The sequence below is a fragment of the Panulirus ornatus genome, chromosome 58, assembly GCF_036320965.1.
Source record: "Panulirus ornatus isolate Po-2019 chromosome 58, ASM3632096v1, whole genome shotgun sequence".
NCBI lineage: Eukaryota > Metazoa > Arthropoda > Malacostraca > Decapoda > Palinuridae > Panulirus > Panulirus ornatus.
In genome coordinates this window covers 16,949,525-16,975,521 of record NC_092281.1, presented here as the reverse complement: position 1 = coordinate 16,975,521, position 25,997 = coordinate 16,949,525, and the positions used below count along the sequence as shown (strand labels likewise).

Below are 25,997 nucleotides of genomic sequence, written 5' to 3'. Positions count from 1 at the left end.
TCCCACACCATATATTCTTAATACCTTCCACAGAGCATCTCTATCAACATACACATATATGCATAGATTTTTTTTCATACATATTCACCATTTTCTGATCTGCCCCTCTTCACACATTTACATCCAAGAGTCTCTCTTTTGCATCATTTAGTATATAATCTGGTAATACCTGCTTCCTTTCTGCTCTACTTCCCCAGGTCTACTTATATATATGTTCCCCTTTTTAGACCAGGTACTTGTAATCACCAGTTCTTTTGCAGCACACAGCTCCACAAGCTGTTAACCAATTCTATTGCCAACAACAAATACCCCATTCCCCCCCTAATTATACCTTAACCTGCCACATCACCCATTTTTGTGTTCTACTCACCCATCACTAATACATGATCCCTCACATCAAAATTGCTGACACACTCACTTAGCTCCTATCAAACCATGCACCTCTCGTTCTCAATCTTCTCATCACCAGATGCATAAACACTAATATTCACCCACCTCTTGTATTTAACTTACTGGATGTTTCTGGACTGTTCCTTCATGAGGTTTCACTGCAGTTCAGAAGTCACCTTTGGCAAGGTTATCATTGCCAGTGTATGAAGGGAGTAAAATCTTGTTGAAGAACCTCTCACTCCAAAGAAGTTTACCATTTCCCTACTATTGATTGTAGTATAACCTTGGAGCTGCAGGAGCCCTGTAAATGGATCTGTGAAGTTATATTAGTGTATCTTTGTCAGTGGACTAAAGAGAGTATGAACTCATCTAGGAGCTTTTCCTTTCAAAGGAGTCTATCTTTTCCCTGCAATTTATTGTATACATTATTTTATTGATTTCCACAGGTCACATCATTGTCACATGTTTGCCACCAATTTCTACAAAAGGCATGACCAAAGCAGACATGCCAAACCTTATGGAGGAAGTACGATCTCAAATGATGGAGGTTTATACTACAACGTCGTCAGAGGTAAGGTGCCTTACAGTTTGCATTGCTTTGAAAATACTTACAATTGTTGGATGTTTTCATAAGATCATCTGAGTATATAAGACATTTACTGTTTTTCTATCCTTCAGAGGATAGTGGATATTTGTGAAACCTTAAGATTGATAAAATACTGTGAAAAAAACATTACATACAAGCAGAGGTGAAGGTTGCAGGCAGTGGATTGGTCATATTCAGTCTCTCAAGAAAGGATTTTCACGTCAGTATTCAGGATTCCTACAGGTTATTATTCATTTCTGCTAGAGAGAATTTCTCTCATACTTGTACCTTTTAATTAGCACAGGGGATAGATTGGCTGAGTGGACTATTAGAATACAGAAATTGGATGAGTCTTATTGAAAACAAAAGTTTTGCTCACATGCACATTCCAGTTCCTCACATTAGAGGGCTCTGTCAGTATCCCATGATCCTTACATGGTTAATTGGCCAATCATAGTCATTATAACTTTATCCACAACAACTAACACCTGCCAAGATTTTGGTGAATAACAATGATATTAAAAGATTCTTCTAAGAATTGAGAAAAATTTCTTGGTTAGTGATTAGTACCATAGCTTAGAAATATACTGAAATCCCAGTATATACCTTAATCACACTAGGGTTATAGCAAGGTAGCTTTGAAGGGGCTAGCACTCTAACCCATCTTCCAATATTCAAGATACTCCAATAGATTTTCCTTTTCATGCTGTTATCTATTAAAATTCTATTTTTTTGAAAATGATATATGGCTATTTTTATCAAGCAATGACTGTTTTATTTTGTAGTTAAGTTGTACATTAAGCTTATTTTTCAACTAAATTGGTTTTGAGATGATATAAGACACTATCCAGAACCTAGAGATCTGTATCTGGTTTTCTGCTCATCTCCTATGTTTATTTCATTTTGACCTACGTAGTGGTGAATTTCTGAAACAATATTTTTCCGTGATTAGATGTCTAGACATGACATGGTTAGGACAGCTGATGTAACTTCACCTCATCCCTATTTGAACTTAGAAAAGTATCTTTTTGGGTTCAGAATAGGTTTTCCTTGAGACAAGTAGCAACTGTTTCTCATATGTGATTCTTCAGTTAGCATGTAAAATTTCCCACCACATTTGGAGAATTGCCTTTTAGGTTTTCAGACTTAAAAGTGATTGGAATCCAGACATTAAAGGGAAGAATCTGCATGCAATGCCTTAGTTTGATTTTGATGAAAGGTATGTATGAGATACACTGAAGTTATTTGCAGGTTTCAATACTGTATCAGAAAGTAGTCCTGGATGAGAAGTATTATCTTGAATTTTATTGCTTATGTAAATCATCCACATTTTGTGCCACACTTTTTCATATGTAATTCTTATTTTGACAGGTACATCATCCGTGGCCCTTGGCAGAAGCTGTTAAGAAGCATAGCTAAACCAGGGAGAATCCCTTTTCATAGAAGCACCTCATCACTCTCACTAGTGTGCTTCTTCCAGTTGTGAATGTACTCCTTACCATCACACTTTGTTATGGTGGTTGTGCTTTAGATGGTCTAGTGAATACATAACAGAAATGCCCAGAATCAGTTAGTGAAAGTGTAAATTATCATTTCATGTGTTGCTGGGATGGCTGTGGATGTTAGGGAACTTGTGATTTAAGTGACTTCATTATTATATATTACTGAATGTTTTTGAATGCATGAGTGTACAAATCATGGAAAGATTCTTATTTTCCCAGAGGCCAGCTTCAGGTAACTCATTGGTAGTTGAATCTAGTTCTGCACAAGGTGTTGCCTGTGTACCAGTGTAGTAAAGGTCACCTCTAAAGACAGGGTTGGGTTTTAGTATAGTCAATATGCTGGCAATTGGACCAAAGATTAGCTCATGGTAAACCTTAGAAGAATATCATGTTAACCTACATTATTATATTATTGTATCATGATAGACATACAAACAACATGACATTGTGACATGGCACAAAAAGTTTATCCTGTTCTGTGGTTGAACTTCTCTATGGTAATATTCACAGTTTACATTGATATATAAAATGGTATCATGGTCGACATTTAAACAACATAACATTGTGACATGGCACAAAACGTTTTTCCTGTTCTGTGGCTTAACTCTCTTTTCTGTGATGATGTTCACAGTCATTAATTATCCATAAGATGTCCCCATCTGTGAATGTTAACAGTTTAGATTATAGTCAGTTGCAAGAGCTACCAGAGCGTAGGAGCCATTCTTTTATCATGCTATCATGGTTTAGACTTTGGCTTTTATGTCCTGTTTAATGTAAATTATAGTGATATGTTGTTTTATACTTTTTATTGAATATATTTTTTGTTTGTTAAGATATTTTACAGATTTGATTGAAAAGGCCTGTCATTTAACATAGCTTTCTAAGTTGAATGTGGTTGAAAGAAAGCCAGATAGCTCTAGTTTTTTTTATTTATATCAAATGTATGTGTAACATATGTAATTTATCAGCAATTAATCTAGTTCCCACTGTGTGGGATGTCTCATAAACTTTCCTCATTTTGGAGTTTTGTAGTGTACCTCTTCTTTTTCAAAAGAGAATATGAAAACTAAGAGGTAGAGAAAAAGAATTAATTGAAAGATATGAAAGGAAAACCCCTGCAAGTGCAGAAGTCCTGTATTTTGTCAGTTTTAGAATTCATTCAAATATACCAAGAATTTTTGTGTAATGAACTCTTACAGGCAGCAAATGATTGGATTAGGAAATATCTTTGCTGTTACTCCATTAGTTTTCCTTTAAATGCAGTTCATCTTCAGTTTTGTGTGGAGTAAGTGAATTATGGTGTAAGATTAATCGGGCATTATAGTTCAGAAGTAATGCTTTGCATGTACAGGTCATAAGGCTAAGTTCTAGCTGGAGAAGATAGATTTTGTAAATTGTTAGACAACTGTGTTGTGTGCAGAGCAATTCACTTTACCATGTTCAGGCTCTGAACTAAGGAAACTCATCTCGTTTAGAAGGTGCCATGCTCCAAAGTGGGAGCCTATAAGGACATTATTTTTAAGATTTTTGTGATTTCTGTAATTTATAGTACTGTATAATTATTACCTAATATTTAGAAATTTAAATTTTATAGTATGCACAAATACTCCTTGCAATATATTTCTTTTATGTTTTCTGCTTTTTTTAAGCTTGACCACTTGCATGTGTGCTTGTGTGTCAGTAATTCTTTTATTGTATTAGGGTTAATAGGTAAACACTGACCACAATGGAAAGGGTGTCCAGATAGTCAGTAAGATTGTTCTGCATACACAGAATTCCAAAAGTCATATAGAGAAAGGCAATTTGGTATATGAGAAAATAAACTGTGTTCAGTAGATTTAATCATTTGAGAAGGGATACAAAAATTTATTATGCAACAAAAATGTTTCATAAAATCATGCATCTAAGAAAGAAAGAATAGATTTCTCAAAGCTATTTAGAATTTGTAAATATTCACATGGATTTAATGTAACTTCACTTTAAAATATTGTAAAAACAACCTTATAGCAGTAAGTTTTAGACTGCCTCATCCTAAAGTTTTTGACTCAGTGCTACATTTTTTTAAAATATTATAAGCAGTATCATGTGTCATTTGATGAGTTATCTATAGAAAGAGTTTCTCATTCTTAATTGTCCATTGAGTTACAACAGGTTAACTGGCCCTGCATCTCATTCAGGTTTGTGATTTTTTTTGTATCAGAAATGGTATGAATAACGTTACCTCATATTTTAGTGTAATTATGTTTTTCCATAAGCTCTTTCATTCTTAGAATTTCTGGAAACCTTGCAGCATACTAATATAGAGTTTGACTGTTTCATATATATGTGTGTGTATATTTATTGATAATGATAATATTACCCTAGGACCCCTCTCAAAGAGGGTCCTGGTGTTATGCCAGGACCTCTCTTCCAGGGGTTCCTGCAGCTCCACTGCTGTGATAACACTCATTAGCAGGGGTAGGATGGACTCCTTTGAAGTGAGAAGTTCTGTGAGACTGTGTTTTTCATGTATTGATGATGATGCAGCCTTGCCAAAGGTGGCTGATCACTTATTGTGTAACTTCAGTGAGGAAGAGCCCAGTTAAACAAGGCAAGTATGAAAAAAAGTGCCCTCTCTTCATCTGTTCCTGGTGCTACCTCACTAATGTGAGGAACATCAGACAGTTATGAAAAAAGAAATGTACGTGTATATCTATATATTTTTTCATACATTCGCCATCTCCCATGTTAGTGAGGTAGCATGAAGAACAGATGACTGAGCCTTAGAGAGAAAATCCTTACTTGGCCCCCCCTTTCTGTTTCTTCTTTTGGAAAAATAAATCAGGAGGGAAGGATTTACGGCTCCCCACTCCCACCCCTTTTAGTCACCTTTTACGATACGTAGGGAATATTTGGGAAGTATTCTTTCTCCCTAATCACCATACACTGATGACTCTACGCTGCATTCCTCCACATCCTTAAAGTCTGATCCTTGTTTCACTCAATCTGCATCTTGTCTCGATACCACTTTCTCATTAAACTCAGACTTGGACAGGATAACTCATTGGGATGGATGAAATCTGGTATTTTATATATATTTATTTATAAATGCACCAGGACCAATTTGTATAAAGGAGTTTTGGTGTTACCTGCAGCCCAGGACTGCACTATTTCCAGTAACAGGGAATGTAAACTCTTTTGGAGTGCATTCTTTGATGAGATAGTACTCCTGATGTTACAGCCTTGCCATAGGTGACTTTTCATTCATGGTGTAACCTCGAGCAGGTGGAATCTGGTAAAACACACACACATACACACAGTGCATTTGAAATGTCAGGGGGTAAACCATGGAAAGGTCTGTGGGGCCTGGATGTGGATTGGGAGCTGCAGTTTCAGTGCATTACACATGACAGTTAGTGAATGAGTGTGAGCGGATGTGGCCTTTCTTTGTCTGTTTCTTGGTGCTACCTCGTTGATGCAGGGGTTGGTGATGCTATTTCCTGGGGGCTGGTGTGTTAATGGGCTCCACTTGCAGGAGGCTACACTGTGAGTGAAAGTTCACCTTCAGCAAGGTTTTATCGTTGGAAGTAAAAATCTCATCAAAGAACTAATCAGTCTGTATTTCCATGCTACTGAAAGTAGCACAGCCTAGGGTTGCAGGAGCCTTTAGAAAGAGGTTCTGGGTAACAACAGAGCTCTTCTATAAATATTGGTCCTGAGTTAGCTCTGAATAGATAATATATATCTTTGGGATTAGAGGAAAAAATATCTTCTATGCATTTCCTGTGTGTTGTAGGTGATTGAGATGGATGAAAGTCGGGGCCTGGAAACCCTGCCTTCCTTGAATTTTGATTTCTAAAAGTTGGAACAGAAGGAGCCAAGCAAAGAGTACTCATTTTCCTCGAATGTTCAGGCTTGAATGTCAGAATGATTTTTTGAGTTAACTAAAATGAGAAAAAGAAAAGAGAGATTGTATGTTTGAGGAGAACCTGGATGTTCTATCTGTGAGTGAAATAAAGCTAAGGGGAAGGGATGTTTGGGAATGTGTTAATGTTAAGGTCGGGTAAGTAAGAGAGCTAAGGAAGGGTAGCACTCAGAAGGAGGAGGAGTGGGAATGCGTAAAAGAGTATAAGGAAGTAAGCCCAAGATTAATGTGGGTGAAAATGGAATTGGATTATGAGAGCAGGATGATTATTAGTTCTTATGCACCTAGAAATACAAAAAGTAAGGAAGAAAGACAAGCATTTTGGATGGAGCTGAGTGTGTGTGTGTCAATAAGCCAAATGGAAAGCATCAAATATTAGTGAAGGGTGATTTGAATGCTAGAGTGGTTAATGTGGCAGTTAAAGGTATACTTGTAGGCCATTGGGTATCCAGGATTTCACTGAAAATGGTAAACAATTTGTGGATCTGTTTGCTGAATACCTGAGAGCACTTGGCAAAAAATGGGGGACAAACATAAGTATATGTGGGTGAGTATATCCAGATAATGGAAAAGGGACATTATTGGATTATATTTGAATTGATAAGTTTGCCGAGGAGATACTCTTGGATAGGATCATATGAATATGCTGAGAGGGGCATCTAGGGGATGTCTGATCTTTACGTGATAGAGGCCAGGGTGAAGATTTTCCCAGGCTTTGGGAAAAGAGGAAATGGGAAATGATATGGGTGGAAAGTAGATAGTGAAAGTGAGTCAGCTTAGAAAAAAGGCTTTTGTTGAGAGGAACCAGGAAAGAGTGAGTGTAGAAGGGCAATAGGTAAGAGCATATGAAGTTGTGAAATTGAGATTTTAGGTAAGAACTGCTTACGTGTGTGAGAGAATTGTGCAGCCAGCAGAAGATAAGAAGTGGGTAGGTGAGTGGTGAGATGAGAAACTTATGTTGCTAGTGAAACATTAAGGAGAATTTATTTTTTTTCATACATATTCCCCATTTCCCATGTTAGCGAAGTAGCATCAAGAACAGAGGACTGAGCTTTAAAGGGAAAACCCTCTCTTGACCCCTTTCTCTGTTCTTTCTTGTAGAAAAGTAAAAATTGGAGGGAAGGATTTCCAGCCCCTGCTCCCACCTACTTTTAGTCACCCATGACATGCAGGGAATACATGGGAAGTATTCTTTCTTCCCTTGTCCCCAGGGATAGATTAGAGAGAGGTATATGGGTGTTATTTGTAGGGAAATAATGCAATGGATTGAGAGATGTATTAGAGAAAGTGGAAGAATGCTAAGAGGAAGGTGCATTGGCTGAAAAAGGTGGCCAATGAGAATTGAGATAAGCAGGTATCAGCAGACTTTCATGGAGAGTTAGAAAATGTTTTGGAAGGAGGTTGATACAGTGAGAAAAACATGAGAGCAAATGGGGGTATCAGTGAAGGTAGCAAATTAGGAAGTGGTAACAAGCAGAGATGAGGTGAAGAGGAGATGGAGCAAGTGTACCCTCACCACTAGCCAGACCACACAATACTTGGCAAGCTGCTACACACCTGCTTAATGTGTGGCCGTTAGCAACTCAAGCTTAGGCCATTTTGATCATTTTTCTTTCCGTACACCTTAAAGCTTTAGAACTCTCCACCCTCTCCTTTCTTTCCCAATAACTGTGACCTGGTGCATTTTTAAAAGATATTTTTTTTCACTTTCTCTAGAATCTGTAAATTCTTTCCATTGTCTCTGCTTTTCCTCTTTCCATTAACTTCTCTATATTTTGCTTAAGTCCTGGCCATGGTGTGGATCTCTGACCATGACTGGAGTCTCTTGAAGTGAAAAAAAAGTATTCTGATGACTTGAATGTCCTTGATGATAGGTTAGCAAATGTAGGATGGTTTGGACTTGGAGGTATGGAAAGAGAGGGTCATGTCAGATGGTATTGTGAAAAAAAGACAGATGGTGAAAGCTTTGTAAGATGAAGAGGGAATGTGGCCGTAGTGGATGGTATTGCAGTTTTTTTTTTTTTTTTTTTTTTAAGAAAGGAGGTGACTGTGTTAATGATTAGTAAGCTAGGATTTTCATTTTATCCCATATAAGAGGTGTAAAATTTTGTGAAGATTTTAATACCCTGATGATGAGTTATGTGCTGTATCATAATGAACTGTTCAATTCTCCTCCTTTCATTCAGGTGCACTTACAATTCTCCTTTCATTCAGGTGCACTTTCACACCCCAGTTAATGCAATGTTTATGTTGCAAATTTGGTACATATTTAAATCTTGTTCATTTTCAAATGCCTCATGACCTGAGAATCCTTGAGTTCCCAGAAATATCAAATTTCTTGATCAGTCTATGCAGCTTAATTGAAAGTGATTTGTTGTGTAGAAAAATTTATTATGCTCACTTACTTTTCCTCAAAGATTTTAGGTATTGGTACTTTTGGTGAACATTTGATATGACAAAACTTTATAAATGATCACATGGTAATATTTGATGAACTATATTTTTCTGCCTCACCCACACATGGACTGCTGGCATTCTGTCCACAAACACAGTATGTTCTTGTCACAAAAAACTTGACAACACTTTATTCACTCAGTTCATTCTTCATATCTTTAAATATTCCTGTGGTGAGCTCTGTGCGAAGTGCTGACTTTTGGCAGAATGGTACGAGCAACACATAGAAGAAGTAGGTAGGAGCATTAGACAAGAGCATTAGGTAGAAGCACTGGGTGGGAACAGTAGCTGGGAGCATCAGGTAGAAGTTGTAGATTCGAACATTAGATAGGCTTATTAAATAGAAAATGGTTGGAAATTTGGGTAGGAGCCTCTGAAAACACTGCACTAAAGTTGCCATCTGCCAATGGCCTATTAAGGGTGAAGCATTAATGGCAAAGAAGCGGCACTGGAGTTCACCAGTTATGGAACCTCTTTTGCTGTGGCCACCCCCTTATGGGAATTCCCGAAAGGAACAGGTGTCAGAGATAGATAGAATAGATGAAACATATTGGTAACACAGGTTATGCGGCCAACTCTAGAATTAGTTACTGCTGGTATAATCCTGTAATAGTATCATTCATCCGTGTAGTGATTTATGCAGGACTTTCATAACTGGATTACTCCATGTGTAGTAGGTAATGTGTACATTTTCCTTTCATGCTACAACATAAGTGATAATTATATTAGCCATGGAGAAGTGTATTATAAAAGAACATACTGTAAAGTTGAATGTGATGTTGAAAGGCCTGCATCAGCTCTATGTTAAGTGACGTGACCATAACTGTGGAAATAAATATTCATGCGCAGTAAACACACTGATGCAAACATCACAAAACTGAAATCCAATGACTCTTTACCCAATTGTAACATGACTGATATCCTGAAGTGTTGGTCTTCTGGTCAGTATTAAGAAAAACTGCATGAATAAGAGTGGCTTTACACAAGACAAGGTGAACTTAGTTGTTGTGCATTCAAGAATATTTCAGTGTTAGGTGCTGACAAAATGCAAGGCTTAGGTTTTTGCTGTGAATTGCTGGATGATATTGTGGAAGCTATTGGTGAAACAACTTAGTCATAATGACAACAGTTAAGGAACAAATTTTTCAAACAAGAACAGTAATACAAAAAAAAGCACAAAAAATTGCACATGCAGTTACAAAAAGCACAAGAAATTTTATATGCATCAACCAAAAAAGTTTATGAACTTAGGTATAAAGCTTACAAAAAATGCATTAGAAAATAAGGCAGCCAAGTAGAATTTGTCATGCTTAGAATCCACTTGTCCTGTATTTTGAACTGTTTAGAATATTTGCAAGGTTGAGCATCCATTTAGTGACTTGCCCAGTTTTATAGACCTTCATTTGTTTACTGGAATGGACATGGGATGTGTTTTGCATAATGCCCGTTCTTGTGCAGACATATTGCTATTTCTGTGAGAAGGAGAGACTAAGTAGAGAATACTCAAAACTGGCATAGTGATTATGGAATCATCACTAAGTAAAAAAATCAAAACGTGTATCAGAGTGCAGTTGCTAGGACTGGATGTAATCGTCACGTATGTTTTTAGATCTTACACAATTTGAATAACCATTACTGCTTAAACTGTAGCAGCTCTACTAATTGGACTAAATAATCTTTGTTTTACAAAAGAGTATTTGTTTTCTTTGTGCAACAAATAGCCAAAAAAATGGTGCTGCAGCCATATAGTTACAATTGTTTCCATGTCTGATTGTGTGGCACTCAGCAAATCACCATTTAAGCTGGCAGTGTCGGGTGATATAAGGGAAGAATCAGAAGTGTGTAAAGTGAAAAGTTTCTTTGATGAGCTATATAGTGCATCACCAAAAAATTTCAATGAAATAAAGACCATGCAGGTTTGTTGAGTGAGTATTTGCTAAATGTTAGGCATATTTTAGGAGTGCAATGGGTCATGCGTAGTTCTTGATCTGTCACTGTTGTATGGTGGCATTTCCATGTATTGTTTAAACCCTTTTAAGCTTCTGAGAATGACCTTAAATCTAACTTATCAGAAAGAGCTTAATACGATGGCCTGAAAGAATGCATGACATATTTTATTTGAAACCAGTATGGAGTTAATGTATGCATTCACAGAATTAGAATATTTGTAGTTTGAATTACAAAAATGGTCAGTGATATTATCAGAAGCTCACATATTAATTAATTTAAGGCGCTGAGATTTTAATCCATGAACAACGATCAAGGGGGATATCTGACATTGGGACAAGAAATGGTAAATAAACAAGGAAAGTCAAGCCCATCATTTACAAGGCATTTTTAAAATCTTTCATAGATCAACTGGCTCTAATGATGTTTGCATCAGGATTAGTAGCTTCCCATTCTACTGATGAAATGCACTTTTGTTACCTCTTGTGTATTCTTTTTGGATATTATTTATTCACTCATCCTTTGAACATATTTTTCAGCTGACCACCATATTGTACTAACTTGTAAGAAGTTGGGACCTGTGGTTTGTTGGCTGTTCAGACATAGTTATTATTCTGAGATGTTCATTTAGCTAAGCCTACAAGTAACTCATGGATTGCCCTGCCTCTGTCACATTTGATCAGGTGGGCTACATGATTTATCAGTTTCATTGAGTGAACATCCATCTCTGTTTGCAGTATTAAACTGTCTGTGGCCATTATTATTCATTAGCTGTTTATCTGACCTGTGGTGGGGTAGCATAACTGCATTTTGTAAATAAACTCATGGAATAATGGTAATACATATGTATGGAAATGTACCTCTTGCCTTTCAGTTATTTTTCTACTCATAGTTTCTAGAGGATTACTGCTATAGTCAGAGACTTAATCCCAGATCTACACTGAGGATCATCCATTTTCTTTTTGATTTCTTCTTATTATCAAGGTAAGTCTAATTTTTGATTTTGCAAGAATTCTTGCAACTTAGTGCCTGGAAAACTAGAGTATTATCTTCATAGGCTTTTTCCACTGAGTTGATGTCCACAGAAACTCAATTTAGTATAGCACAGGTATTCAACTTCCCTGAATTGTTTTTTCAACTAAAAGTTCTGTGTCATAGTCTTCATTTATGGACACAAGTCTTCTTTGAAGCCAGACCTTAGATAATGAATGGAAAAGGGTTAAACAAATAGAAAAGCAGAGAGAGAAGAGGAAAATCAGCTGATGACCGCTTTCCTCGTCTGATTTCAAATAAATCTGAAGTATGATTCTCTGATAATGATCATTGCACTGAGCATTTTTAGTGTACATTGTGTTTACGTGGGTAAGTGTTTTCCTTTTTTTATTTGCAATTAATCAGCTGGTATTTGACTTTCTTATCATGTTTTCATTTCTGTCTATTTTCATTTGTTTATCAGTAAAACCTAGGCTTAGGCACAATTGCATTAAAAAGATTGAAGATTGATTGCCAGTACAGTTACTTGTTGAAGTTGTTATTGCAGTAATAATTTTCACATGATTACTATGTAATTACTTTTAACATAAACTCAAATCCTAATCCCTGCATTAATTGATCTTTATTGTTTATTTTATAGGCGTCAACTGTATCTCAGCATTCTTGCTATTACATCTTGAAAATTTGAGGCCAGAAATAGATACTTCAGCATTGCTTTGAATCATCATGTCTCTTCAAAGGTACCATCTTTTAGGCAGCTGTTATTAGGGTAAAACACTTTACCTACTACCATAAATGTGCTCTCATTAATAGTTGATGAAGCCAAAACAGCCAAGGACTTGTAGGTTTGTATGGTCACTATGGTTAGGTGTGACTTCTGCTCCTTCTAGATGTGAAGGAGATTGTGCTCTTTCAGCTTGATTAAGGTACTTCTTTACCTCAGCCTTAGCATAGGAGTTGTGATGCACTGGTTGTGTGGCAGGTGAAGATGAAGAAATCAGAATCCAGTTTGTATTGCTTCTTGGGGTTCTTAAATGTAACTTGAAGATGTAGCACTACACTGAGATGGGTGGGGCTTTATAGGTTAGACAAGTTTGCAAGTCAGTTTGTTGAGGAAATCCTTTATCAGAAATTATTCACCATTGGTGGTGCACCAACATAGAAAGAATGTAGAGGGAAGCAAACTGGAACAGTTCATTGTGTCTGTTTGAGGCTGTCTGCAATATCAGAATCTTGAATTTTATGATGTAGAGAAAGGAGGACTTAATGAGAAATATATCTCTGGAGGCACAAACAATGTTAGCTGTGGAAAAGAAGTGAAGTGTTTACCAAGTTTGTTTCTAAACATATCAGTGATGTTCTTCTGAATACTTTTATGTGTATATTATTCCATATTTATCCCTGGGATAGGGGATGAAGAATACTTCCCATGTATTCCCTGCGTGTCGTAGAAGGCGACTAAAAGGGGAGGGAGCAGGAGGCTGGAAATCCTCCCCTCTCGTTTTTTTTTTTTCTTTTTTTTAATTTTCCAAAAGAAGGAACAGAGGGGGGCCAGGTGAGGATATTCCACAAAGGCCCAGTCCTCTGTTCTTAACGCTACCTCGCTAATGCGGGAAATGGCGGATAGTTTAAAAGAAAGAAAGAAAGATTATTCCATATCGTAAAGAGTCCAGTTGAAGAATAAGTACATAGCCTCATTCAAAGTAAAGCATTTCCCCATGAGTTGGTATCCATTATTATGAGTGAAATCAGACTGATCTAGCCTTGTATAGCTGCTCGGATCATGGTTACTGAAGCCTTTGATAATTTTGAATACCTGCATCAAATCACCTCATAACCATCTCTTTTCTAAGCTTTTCTAAGCTTGGTAAGTTGAGGGCTTTTGGGTGGCCCTCAGAAGCTTAAACTTGGGATCTAAAGTTGCAGTTTTTAGGAAATCATTGTATAATTCACACTTTGTTAGTTGCTTCTATACAAATGCTTTTAGGGTAACCAATAACTGCTTGCTTGCAGATACAAATTATTCCTGTTCCATCAAGTTGCTTGTTTTATTAAAGGAATGGGAATATTGCTGTGGACTTGCAGCAGTTTCCATACTTAGATGAGTTGTTTAGTTATCATCTTGTTCAGTTTTCCTGAAGGAAAGTGGTCCAGGTTGATACAGGTAGGTAGTTTTGGACAACATTGGTAATGATTTATTTAACCAGGAGGAGGAAATGTGTCATCTGCCTAAAAGATTGTTTCAGCATTGCCATAGTCTGTTGTTATACTGTAGAATATAGATGTGGTATTGTGGCAAATCTCATGCAATTTTATTCATTTGCATATTTTTGGTCGTGTGTATGGGTACATCTTGGAACAACGACACTAAAGCACAAATATGCATTAGACAGTATTGCCTTGCAAAAAAATAGATAGATCGTTGATCATCTTCAGTTTCTGGATAAATTGCACTAGATAGATTTTATAATGACTGATCTGATGGAAAGTCATTGGGAACTATTGTAAACACTTTCTCTGTATATAACTTAGTTTCAGTTGGTTGTATCTCCATGGACCTGTATCCTTTCACAAGAAGTGGTTTTGCTAGTTACCAAGTATAACTGTCTTCTAGTAAGGTATGTTGGTATTCCAGTATCAGTGATGAATTAAGGAAGGAAGCAAATATGTTATTTTATGGACATAATAAATATATTGAAATTATGAATAAAAATGATGATCTAAGAATTTATATAAATGATTTAGATTGTAAATATGCAATCTTTTTTCTTTATTTTTTCACAAGTGTTCCAAAGATAGCAACAGAATTATTATATTGGTATGATACTCTGAGACACTCATTCAATGATATATTGCTGTTCTTTGTGATACACTTTTTAGCATGTTGTGTACTCATTTCCTGTCTTTGCTGTACTGGTAGCTCCTTACACCCAGGCTAGTTAGCAATGCACAGGAGACAGACTTCATCCGTCCCTGCAGTAGTGAGTTACTCATTTTGTTGAGAAGCACAGTAAATGGAAGATGAGTGTTTTCTCAGGATTAGCTTAAATTATAAAGACCATGCTTTATTCACATTATGGCAACTTTTGCAATTTACTTTGATTTATTTGTTATTTTTATAGAATTTTATTTTCATGCATGAGATGCTGAAAAATTATATTTCTGATGATGTTTAAAAATCAGGAATTTTTGGTACATGAAACATTTGTGTCTTGCATGAATAAAGATTTACAACACTTCACATGGTGTTACATAAGCCAAATGCTCTTAAAACAGTATTTGATACTGTTTATTGTATGAAATTGTACTACTCATCATATATGAATATCTGAGGCTTTTTGTTACAAACTTGTGGAAGCACCAGTGTTGACAATTAGTGTATGTATTTGATTTTTCTGTAATATTTCTGTGTTTATTCTCACAAATTCTCTCATAGTTTGTGTAACTTTTACTTTTAAGTTTTCAGTTGAATATTTTCATGACAGGTAATGCCAGTAACCAGTGTATTAATCTACTTCTTTGAAGTCATAATATTCCATGTAATGGGTTTTCCTAAATTATTTTTATCCAATGCTTTTTGTCATGAAATGTCTTAACAATGCTTGAAACATTTGTCAGAAAGCTTTGAATATATGTCCAGCATTGCATAGATGAATCATTTATCATGAAAATGAAGTGATATGCTCTTAGTGAATCTCTTTTGAACCCAGACTTTGCATGGCTTTTCATATTAAAGACACTAGTTGCTTTAATTGATGTTAAATTTTAAGAAAAAGAGCATTTTGCAAATTTGAGAATAACATTAACATAAACAGTCTACAAGGCTGTGTTATCAAATAGAATACATACTCTCAATTCATATCATAGCATCATGTTTTTGAAGGGTTTGGTAAATTTTCTATATGCAGTGTGTATAATATTCTTTGATACACTTTTGATTGAGGAAGGTATATGAGTAAAACAGTAACAACATTTCACATTGCGGATTGATTTTCACATAAAACACCATGGCTCACTTGTAATCCAAGCACTTACAGATATCTTCAACCATTGGCTGCACAGCTAGATCCTGAACATCTGGAAATTCATCAGTATAATGCTAATCCTAAAATCAACTGAACCACACAAGTGCCTCTCCTTTTACCACTTGTATTCTCAGTATCCAGACTTTGCAAAAAAAAATTATCCCCAACATTAAAAAAAATAAGACATCTCAGTCTCACCCACTCAACATGGGTTCAAAATCAAGCACTCTGCCTGCACAATTACACACTGAGCTTACTCAACACATCCTTCAGAATCAAATGCTCTACCTCCACAGTACACACTGAACTCACACAATACATCCTGAATGGTTTCAACCAACCACAACCCCATTCCCATACAATATTATTGGCAATAGACATCAGCAAAGCATTTGACTGACCCCAATGTTAGCATCTCCAAAGAAGTCTTCAGTCATTCTTTGAACCCCAGAGAGACATGAATCCAGCTCACACCCTCCAGTCACCTTGAATGAACAATCTCTCACACAGAGCAAAACATCAACCATTGCAGACTTCATGTGCAACACTTTTGATATTCACTTCCCACACCAGTAACATCAACACAAAGAAACAAACTAGATGCCTTCATAACTAACTAGCATCAAATTTGGACAAAAAAAATCCCCCAACATCCTCCTCAAGCAGTTCATCTATTCCTCCTTGAATTGTGCCTTACCTGCCAGTCTTCCACTCTCTCAAATATAAAAGAAACAAACCACACAAAATAGTGCATTCAGAACAGTCATTGGCTGCTTATCAACCACAAACCCAACTCCTTCACAATGAAACAAAGATCCTCCTAGTACAGACCCACCCCTACATGGTCAGCACTCACTTCTGTGAACAGCACTGAACTCCCCACTCAAACGACTCTGCAACTAACCACTACCCCACAAGTAGAAACAAAAAGCTTACACTTGTCTCTCATCACAGTTATCCTCATCCCAATAAATTTAACTTTGACAAAACACATATACACTGAAATAACCTGACAAACATCTGAGCTCTCAACATAAACTCCAGCCTACCAGATATACACCCATCAGAAACCACATTCCCCAGACAAACATGAGTCACACTCTCCAGCATACACTCTGGTTATCACCCATCTTTACAACACTACAAACACTGCTTCAGCATATCCCAAGACACATCATTCCCTCGATGCAAGTACCATAACAAAGACACTGAGTACTTGTATCTTAATTGCCCAGCACCCTCTGAATGTAGACACACACAAAACATTGCAAATTCTATGACCTGTGGTACCAACTGGTGTATTTGGCCAACTTTCTAAGTGTTGCAGGGGCTTCATAAGGATAGAAGGGACTCTTGGGATAGGAAGTAAGAATACAAGTGTAGCTGGGCTCTACCTCCCCAGTATTTAATCACAAGTGAAAAGTCACTATTGGTAAGGTTGTATCAAAAGGGTTGCAATAGTGTCAAAGAACATGTCACTAAAAAGGAGTCCAGTATTTTCCTGCTATTGGAAGTAGTGTAACCTTGGAGTTGCAGAAGCTCCTGAAAAAGTTCATGGATAATGCCAGGAAGGACACTCTCTTAGAGAGGCTTTTGGGGTAGTTATGAATTAATGAATAAATACTGCATATATACATACATACATACAGTAGCCTGAAACTGGTACCCTGTTTATCAACAAATGCTGAGAAGATGAACAGCTGGATAAACTGCGGACTGACAGCAGCAGCCAGGATTTGAACACAAGTGGATATGACCCAGGACAGCCCATGCAAGCATCATGGTCAGTAATGCTATAATATCATTGATTTTATTATTATTTATTATGTGTTATCCTCGGGCCACTTTTATTATATGGCACTCTTGTACGATAGGCTTCTATAGGTCGAGAAAGCCCTCGGTGACACTACTTTTCTTTCTGCTGACCATGATGCAGCCTCATTGAATGTGACATCATGTTTATAGTGTTATCAACTTGCAGTGGAGTCTGCTAACATTTAGTTGTTAGTGTAATGTGATTGATAAGTCCTATGTTGACTTATTTATATACTTAGCACAATGATTTGCATGTGCACAGAATATTCCTGTGTAAACTAATGAAGTTGTATTATGTAGTCTCATTGTAATGGCATGCAATTGTTCTAGTTTGACGTACAACCAAATATTTTCTTTTTCTAGTTTTCCAAGAGACCTTTCTCAAAGATGTCTTCATGAGTAACTTTTTTTTTTTATGTCGGAGGCTCCAGTCATGAACAAAAGTCCACATCAAGAATGGACCTTAGCTGAAATATAGAAAAGTTGATGAAAGGGAAATTTGAATTTTGGAGGAAGTGAAAAACCTGTCTTTTAAAAAGTGCCTGGTCATAGTTGTTAGGAAAGACATGAGCAGCTAGAAAGTTCCAAAGCTTCCAGGTGTAGAGAAAGAAACAGTTGTCAGAACTACCCACAATTGAGTTGCCTATGGCTATGCAGTAATCATATAATGCAACAGCTTACCAAGTATTACATGGTTTAGCTGGTGGTGGGGACACACAAGCAGCCAGTTCACTTGAATAACAACCAAAGTAATGCCTATAAAAGAGGAAAGGTGGAACCAACATTGCAGTGAAGGGCAATCAGGTCAAGTTTTGAAGTCAGCCTGGGAGAGTTTAGGAGTTGGATTGCTTTTAACTTGACTCTCTCAGGTAAAGATGCAGAGCTAGAACCAGATGTGAGGGCAGTATTGCAAATATGGATGAATCAATCCTTTGTATGAACAGGGCAACTGTTCAGAAGAGAAGAAAGTTTGACATCTGAACAAGACTCCTAGTTTCTTAGAAGTAGACTTAGTTATTTGCATGATGTGAGGTTCCCAAGATAGAGTGGATGTTATGGTAATACCATATATGTTCATTGAGTCAAGAGGTGGAATTAAAGAAGCGTCGAAGGAGAGAGAAAATTTGTGAGGAATTTTTGATAGAAAGGTGTGTAGAAGCAGGGTCTTAGAGGCATGAAACTTAACCAGATTTCATCTACCCCACTGAGATATTGTGTTCAAGTATGAGCTTATTGAGGAAGTTGAGATGCAGTTTGAGTGAGAGAAGAAGAGGCAGAATTGAAAGGTGTAGAGGAATGCAGTGTTGAGTCATCAGCATATAAAAGCATCTGGTAATCTGGAAGAAAAATGATCATTGATGAAATGAAGAAAAAGAGTAGGAGTCAGATAGAACCTTACGGACACTGCTGATCCACCAACAACCTCAGAGGAAGTTAGATATGAGGGAGCAAATTGAGGAAGGGAAGCCAGATGAGACCAGTGCCACACCCCATCGAAAGCTCTGGATATATCATGGGCACCTACATAGAATGCCCAAAAAGCTTTCAGGGATGATGACCAGACATCAGTAAGGAAGGTAAGAATATCACCAGTAGATCTCATCTTATGGAAACCATACTGGTGAACAGGGAGAAGCCTGTGAGATTGAAGGTGTCTGAGGATATGAGCATTAAGGAGGGGTTCAAAGACCTTGGAAATGGTAGATGTCAAAGCAGTAGGATTATTGTTTGGGAAGTTAGAAAGGTCATCCCTCTTAGGGATGGGATGTACTGTCACTTAAGATTGAGGATATTGATAAACATTGACATAGAATAAATTTTCACAGTGACTCCCTAAAAGTCATGTATAAGGATGATCACCCTATAGTTGTGTCATCTTTCATTTTGTTTGCATACTTTTTAGGTACTTCCATCCCTACACAGCTTACATTTATGAAATGATTTTGTATCACTTGCACATAGGTTAAGACTTAGTATAAGATTAAACATTGGTGCAGCTCAAGTGTAAAATTCTCTTCACAACACATGGTTAGTTCCAGTAATCACACACTTGCACACATACAAGAGTAAAGATTTTTTTTGTTTTTGTTTTCAGCTCTCTATGAAGAGACTTAAACAAGCTCCAGTTTTGGTCTGATCCATGTCTTATGAAATTAACCCCATCAGTATGCAAAATGAAGATATTGTGCATCTAAATGAGGCCATATTATAACTCATGTTCCATAGTGTAAATAAATATAGAATATACATTTGAAAAGGGACTTGGATACTGGCATTTTTACCGAGCTTCTCACCAACAAAGGACTTTATGGTGGATAATGACAAAATTCTCTTCAGTCACAATAATGAAGAGGTGTTCTGGAATGTGTCTTATGCATGTGTTAGACTCATATCCAAGATAGCATCACCAGGCCTCTTAATCTGCTTTGGGTGAGGTATAGATTTTTTAGAGAAGTTTTAATGTTAAGCAGTAAAGACTATACCTGAGGCAAGGGAACTAAACTACAAGGGAAAAAATTAGTCAAACACTTGCCAATCTAAAAGGGGAGACTTACAACTTTCAGATTTTCAAATTAACTTCAGAATTTCAGTATTAATAAACAGTTTGAAAAGAAACCATTCATCTATAGAACATGATAAGAAACAAAGCAAGAGGAAAGCCTGCATAGATTTGGAAAATTCTTTTACATAATGAATATGGAATAATGGACAAGAAACAATGTTGAATGAAGTCACTGTGAATGCATAGGCCATTGAAGAGTTCAGGAAATTGTTTGGCAAGAAAGTTGAAATGTGGAGCCTCATGAATCAAAATCTCTTTTCTTGTAAACACAAATATATAATCATGTATGTACACATTCAAGGATACAAGCATGCACAGGGACACTCTCCATGGTGCCAAGGGCCTCTGTAGTTTAGTGTTTTGTGTTATTGACATAATATTCTCATATAGGTTTGTTTGAATCCAGATTGCCGCATTCAGACCACACCCAACCCAAGTGTTCATCTAACCCTCGTGGTTGGTCATTAGTTGGGTAGATATCTGGCTTAGGCTGGGGCGTGTGTGTATATGCTCATGGGAGTAAAAACAAGGTACATATGGACAAGGTTAAAAGACTGGGTAACATGAGTGTAAAACTATTTTCCCAAAAGACATGACTAGTCATCACACACACACAAATACATTAATTCATAATACTTTGTGCTGTACTGGGAGGGAGTTTTACATTCATGGAGCCCCACCTCATTATCATTCTCCGTTATAAAAACCTCATAAATTTTTGTCTGCTGGCTGCATTAACTATGTCCTCAATCATTTTGTTCTTCATCCACCACTCTCATACACTGTTTTCGTGTATAATTGTTTGTATGCTTGTGTGTGTTTGTGTCTTTTCATTTCAAAATCTATTCTTTGGAAAGTTCTGGTATGAGGGAAGTTTCCTGAATGACTTCAGTTTTAATTGAGAAATTTTTTCTTACTGACTTTTAGTGACAAAATCAAGCCACACATGAATTCATTACTGTTTCTGGTCAGTGCTAGGGTTTTATAAACATAGATCAAAGAATCATCCTTTTTAGTTAACCACAACAGTCTTTATGCATTACATCAAGATCATGAGTTCTACTCCTTTAGATTATTTGAATTATTATTTTACACAGATTTCAAAAGTTTTCCTTAGTATAAGTAAAGTGAAACTGTAGGTTGTAAGTAGAGCTGTAATAAAGATGTTGCACATCAAAGATAGCTCTGATTATAGATATGTGGCATTTTGTAATGGGAGATGGACTTCTACTGCCAGTGTTCATCTTTATGGTTGTGATGGATTATCTACCTGAGAAATTAATGGACCATAAATGTTCATGATTCACTATTTATTATACATTTATAGAATATGAATTGATTGCTTATTAATGACAGTACAATCTCACACAGCTGATATTCATTATCATTACAATATTTTTATCGGTGAATGGTGTGTGTGATTTCTATGATAACTTTGCTAGTGTATAGTCTTTTGTTTATATTGTTGAGGAGGTGGATCTATTCTTTCAGTTCACTTATTTATTACTTTTCAGTATAGCTTGTTTTCATCATGATTTTATCTATTCTGTAATTCATTTTGACAAGTTGTTTGATTTTCAAGTGGTATGTTTATTCATTGCATTATTCTTGTGTTCAGAGACTCCTCTCAAAGGCTTTCTTAATGGTACCCTCACCATGTGTTTCTTAGTAATCAGTACTATTTGATATATTTGACAACTGTTATTACAGAGCATGAAAATCCAAAATCCACAAAGAATTTGATTATTGTAAATAGTGTCATAGAACTTTCATATTTAGGTGTAGGAGCCTGATTGCATACAAAGTTAAATGTGTTCATGTTTTTCACTCATATTGTAGATGATATAGCTTGTAGAGAATGAATCCCTCTTGCGGTGTAAGTAGCCTATTATGTTTAGGATTCCTGTGTATGAATGGTATTGTAATATGGAAGCAATGTTTACCATGATAACCTCAGCATTCCTATATTTTTTTGTGTAATGCAGTGCAAGCCATCCATGACGGGACAAGTTTTGTTATTGGCCAGTCCTAATGTATGATGAATTGGCAGATAATGGACAGTGCACTATCTGAAAGTTCAGTTAGCTTTTTTTTACTTGTATTTTTCGTGAAACCAGTACCTTATTCATAAGCACTAAATGTCATTACTGGATTCCACTTGCTTGTAGTTATGATCTTAGTGAAAAGTTATCTTTGGGAGGATCATATCATTGTTGATTGATGAAATGGATTAAGTCTTGTCAAAGAACTTCACTCACTCCACAGGGTTCCATCCTTTCCCTGCTACTGTTTCTAAAACACCAGTGAAATTGCAGGAGCCCTGTAGAAATTGTCCTAAGTTATGTAATTAATAGATTAATTGATTTTGCAGCAAATTGAACAGATTCTTGATTTATATATAGTTCTAGAATTTAGCATTATAAGGTATATCATTTGCTATTCATTTAGTCAGAGATCTACATTATACTGCATAAAATTCTCTGATTATGGAGAAAAATGTGTTTAAAAAAGTAATGTAGGTAAAAACGCAAGAACTCTCTCAAGGAAACAGGAACCCACAGAATAAAAGGAGTGGCAGGAGGGACAATTGAAATATAGAATGAATAACAACAAATGAAGGATGCTGGTAAAGAGGCTTTGGTTTACAGGGACAAAATACTTAGAATTTTAGAATTCAGAATAAGACTAGCCATGTAGTTTTTTTTTTTTTTTTTAACAGAAACCCTGTTAATCATGAAGGTGATTTTGCAAGGAACTCAGAAAGGTAAACTAGGTTTCCCTTGTAAATGACTGTAGCACAATAGGTGAACTTTTAAACATTGGCATGTTTTTATACCTGTGTTTTGTTTAAAAAGAAAATGGCAATCTCAAACATGTCAGTTATGACTGATGTAGAAAATGTACAGGTAAATTCTTTGAATGGTTATAAAACTTCATAGATATTTTGGAATTTACAAATAAGAGTAAAAGATATCTAACTTCAGTTAGACACATTAACATTTGAGCTTGAGGAATTTGTAATGATTTATCATTTATAGACTTTTCATAAAATATTGAATTGTTTTTTCATTGATGAAAATTTTATTTGACAAGATGATATTTTCGTTATACTACCAAGTTCTTGATACAGATAGTGGGTTTTTGCATATGTTAAACAATAGCACAATAAAACTTCTCAAAGCTAGATCAAGTAAAGGTCTTCACCTTTCTGGTAATGATGGGTTTACAGCATAGTGCATGTGATACGTACCTTGCTAGAATAATACTAGCAGTACTTCAGTATTATTATATTACCTAATGAATTAATAGTGGAAGTGCTTGTGCTATTAATGAAGAGATGTAGATTGCAACATAAGATAATGGAAGATGGGTGAATATCAGCAGCAGTAAAGGTGTGCAGTTATTTACTGCAGTACTGTATTTCAATATTCACTTAAAGTAAATTTTATTTCACTAAATGTTTTTTTTCCACAAGTGATATTTACATTATGCACATCATCATTAGAGCAGTCCTTTTATAGACTGCAGAGTTTAAAGGACTCTGTGAAAGGTGAATACTAATAGAGCATATGCCAAAGGCAAGGTGTTAATGAATAGTAGGGTGATATTGACATATTACAGCCAAAATGTGGTTTATGTGTGGAAACATCCTTGCTCATCCAGTGATTTATTCCATATAGTGTTTCCAACATGATTAAGACTGTCTTCAAGGGGTTATATTGTATTGGATATCTATTAATTAGGTATTGTCATACAAGATTACTTGTGCACTTATTATAAAGATTGATATAACCTGATGATGAGTTACAAGTTATAAAGGTACATGTGATTGTGAAAGCAGGTTTGAAAAGACTTCATTTTGTCTTTCCAACGTTCATTATTCACAAAATCATTCAGTCTCAAGTATAGAAATGGGACTATTTAAGTATGATTTTTATTCACAGAAATTTTGTTGCTAGGGATGCCATGAAGTCTTACAGTAGCAGGCAAATACAATTATGTGATAAGTATTGAAATGTTAGCAAACCAACACCTTGCCAGTATGGGAAACGCTTGGCAAGAATTTTGTTGAAGTTGTCAACCTGATGATTAGAAAAAGATTTTGCTGCATTAGTCCTTGATGAAAGACATTAGCTTTTTGTTTATTTTGGTATATTGATGAAACTTGTATATGCTCATTATAAGTTTTGATACAGTTGTATTTAAAACCAATAAGTATTATGATATTGCAATTCAACTGAAACTTTGCTCTTGCCAATATGTCACTTTACTGTAGGCTCTTAACTATGCTAGTGAACTGTGTGTGTATATATATATATATATATATATATATATATATATATATATATATATATATATATATATATATATATATATTCTGTGTAAGATACTCTTTATTGATAAGGTTTAGAGATTTTCAGTAATGTAAGTTTCAATTAAAAGATGGATTGATCTTTAGCCAAAGAGTTTTGCCATCTGTTTCTCTCACCTTCCTTAACCCCTTCAGTGCTACGGATGTTAATTTGCAGTTACACAGCAGGGTGCTATGAATGTCAACCTACACATGTTATTTCCTCCTTTTAGTTGAATTCCATGTGAAGTGTAGGCTCTCTATGTTGACAACAGCTGGCAACCCAAACAAAGAATGAGTGATGTTGGAGTTGCCTGGAGGTCTTAGTATCCCACTGGTGACTAGAGTGGATGCCTGTGCTCCTTTTTTAGGGACTTGCCACATCCATGGCTCCCATCCATAGTGCTCATCACCACCAATAGTACCTACCACTGCACCCATGCTGCCAGTACTAAGGATTAGTTATTCCAGTAAATAATGTATTTTTCCTAAACTAGGAATGGTTAACTCTTATTTCATAAGGATAGATGATGGTTTTCATAGATTTTTGTTCACCTAGTCATTATAAAACAGGTTGTGAAATTTCTTATGTACTAAGGACTGGCCCATCTCATGAATGACGTGTTTTCCCAAAATTAGCTTTGGTTAAGTATTAATTCTTCAAGAAAGTAATGCTTTCATGAATAAAAAGAATATGCCCTCAGTTTTTTGTTCACTGAGGGATGGTTATGAATACTATTTGCTCACTGAAAGGGTTAAGAAAGGATCATTTTCAGATTCTTTTCCGTTTTGAATAATATGTCTGGCTTTGCTTTCTTTTGTGATTTAATGAAAGGAAATTTATTTCGTAGTAATTCTCTAATTTTGTATTTTATTTTTCTTTCCGTTTTAGTTTTTCTACACTTTATTGAAATTTTTTAAACTTCTAGAACATTATATGAAGGCTTGTTAAAGATATGATTAAAAAAATTGAGGTCAGATGTTATACTCAACTGCATTATGTTGAGTTTTTGGATGATACCAACGTGCTGAATAGTGATCTGGATGATTTCTCATGGAAATAGATTAAGGTTAGTCCTTTCATGTTTTATCTGAAAGAATTTATGTTTAAAGTTTTCTGAATATTTCAAATGAAATTTACGATAAGATTTTAGCACAAAAATAGAGAGGGTTTGAACACTGAATGAAGTGCAGAAACTTATATTATTTGTAATTTGGATGCACTGGGAGGAAGCCATCTTGAAATGTTAGCAATCTTTAAGATAAATATTGATGCAGTGTTGCTTTTTCAAGTCATTTAGAAAGTAGGGAAATAGAGCAGAGATGCAGCACCATGTGTAAAGGATCACTGAAGAGAACAGATTCCTCACTATGAGGTAATTATAATGATAATTGGCATGACCAAAACCCCTTGTTATCAAGATATAGCACATTGTATGTCATCAGGTAAGATGAAAATTTTTTTTT

At 35.9% G+C, this 25,997-nt stretch overlaps 1 protein-coding gene across 2 annotated transcripts in view; it reads left to right on the top strand.

The window, feature by feature from the left end:
• LOC139766586 (1-acyl-sn-glycerol-3-phosphate acyltransferase alpha-like) overlaps window positions 1-15,751 on the top strand; it is a 126,588-nt gene extending 110,837 nt beyond the window's left edge. For both annotated transcript variants that reach the window (XM_071695436.1, XM_071695435.1), the window contains exons 5-6: window positions 837-961; window positions 2,348-15,751. In XM_071695436.1, the coding sequence (XP_071551537.1) occupies window positions 837-961; window positions 2,348-2,395 (173 nt within the window). In that variant the 3' untranslated portion in view covers window positions 2,396-15,751. The remainder of the gene's footprint in view (window positions 1-836; window positions 962-2,347) is intronic.
• The last annotated feature ends 10,246 nt before the right edge of the window (window positions 15,752-25,997 follow it).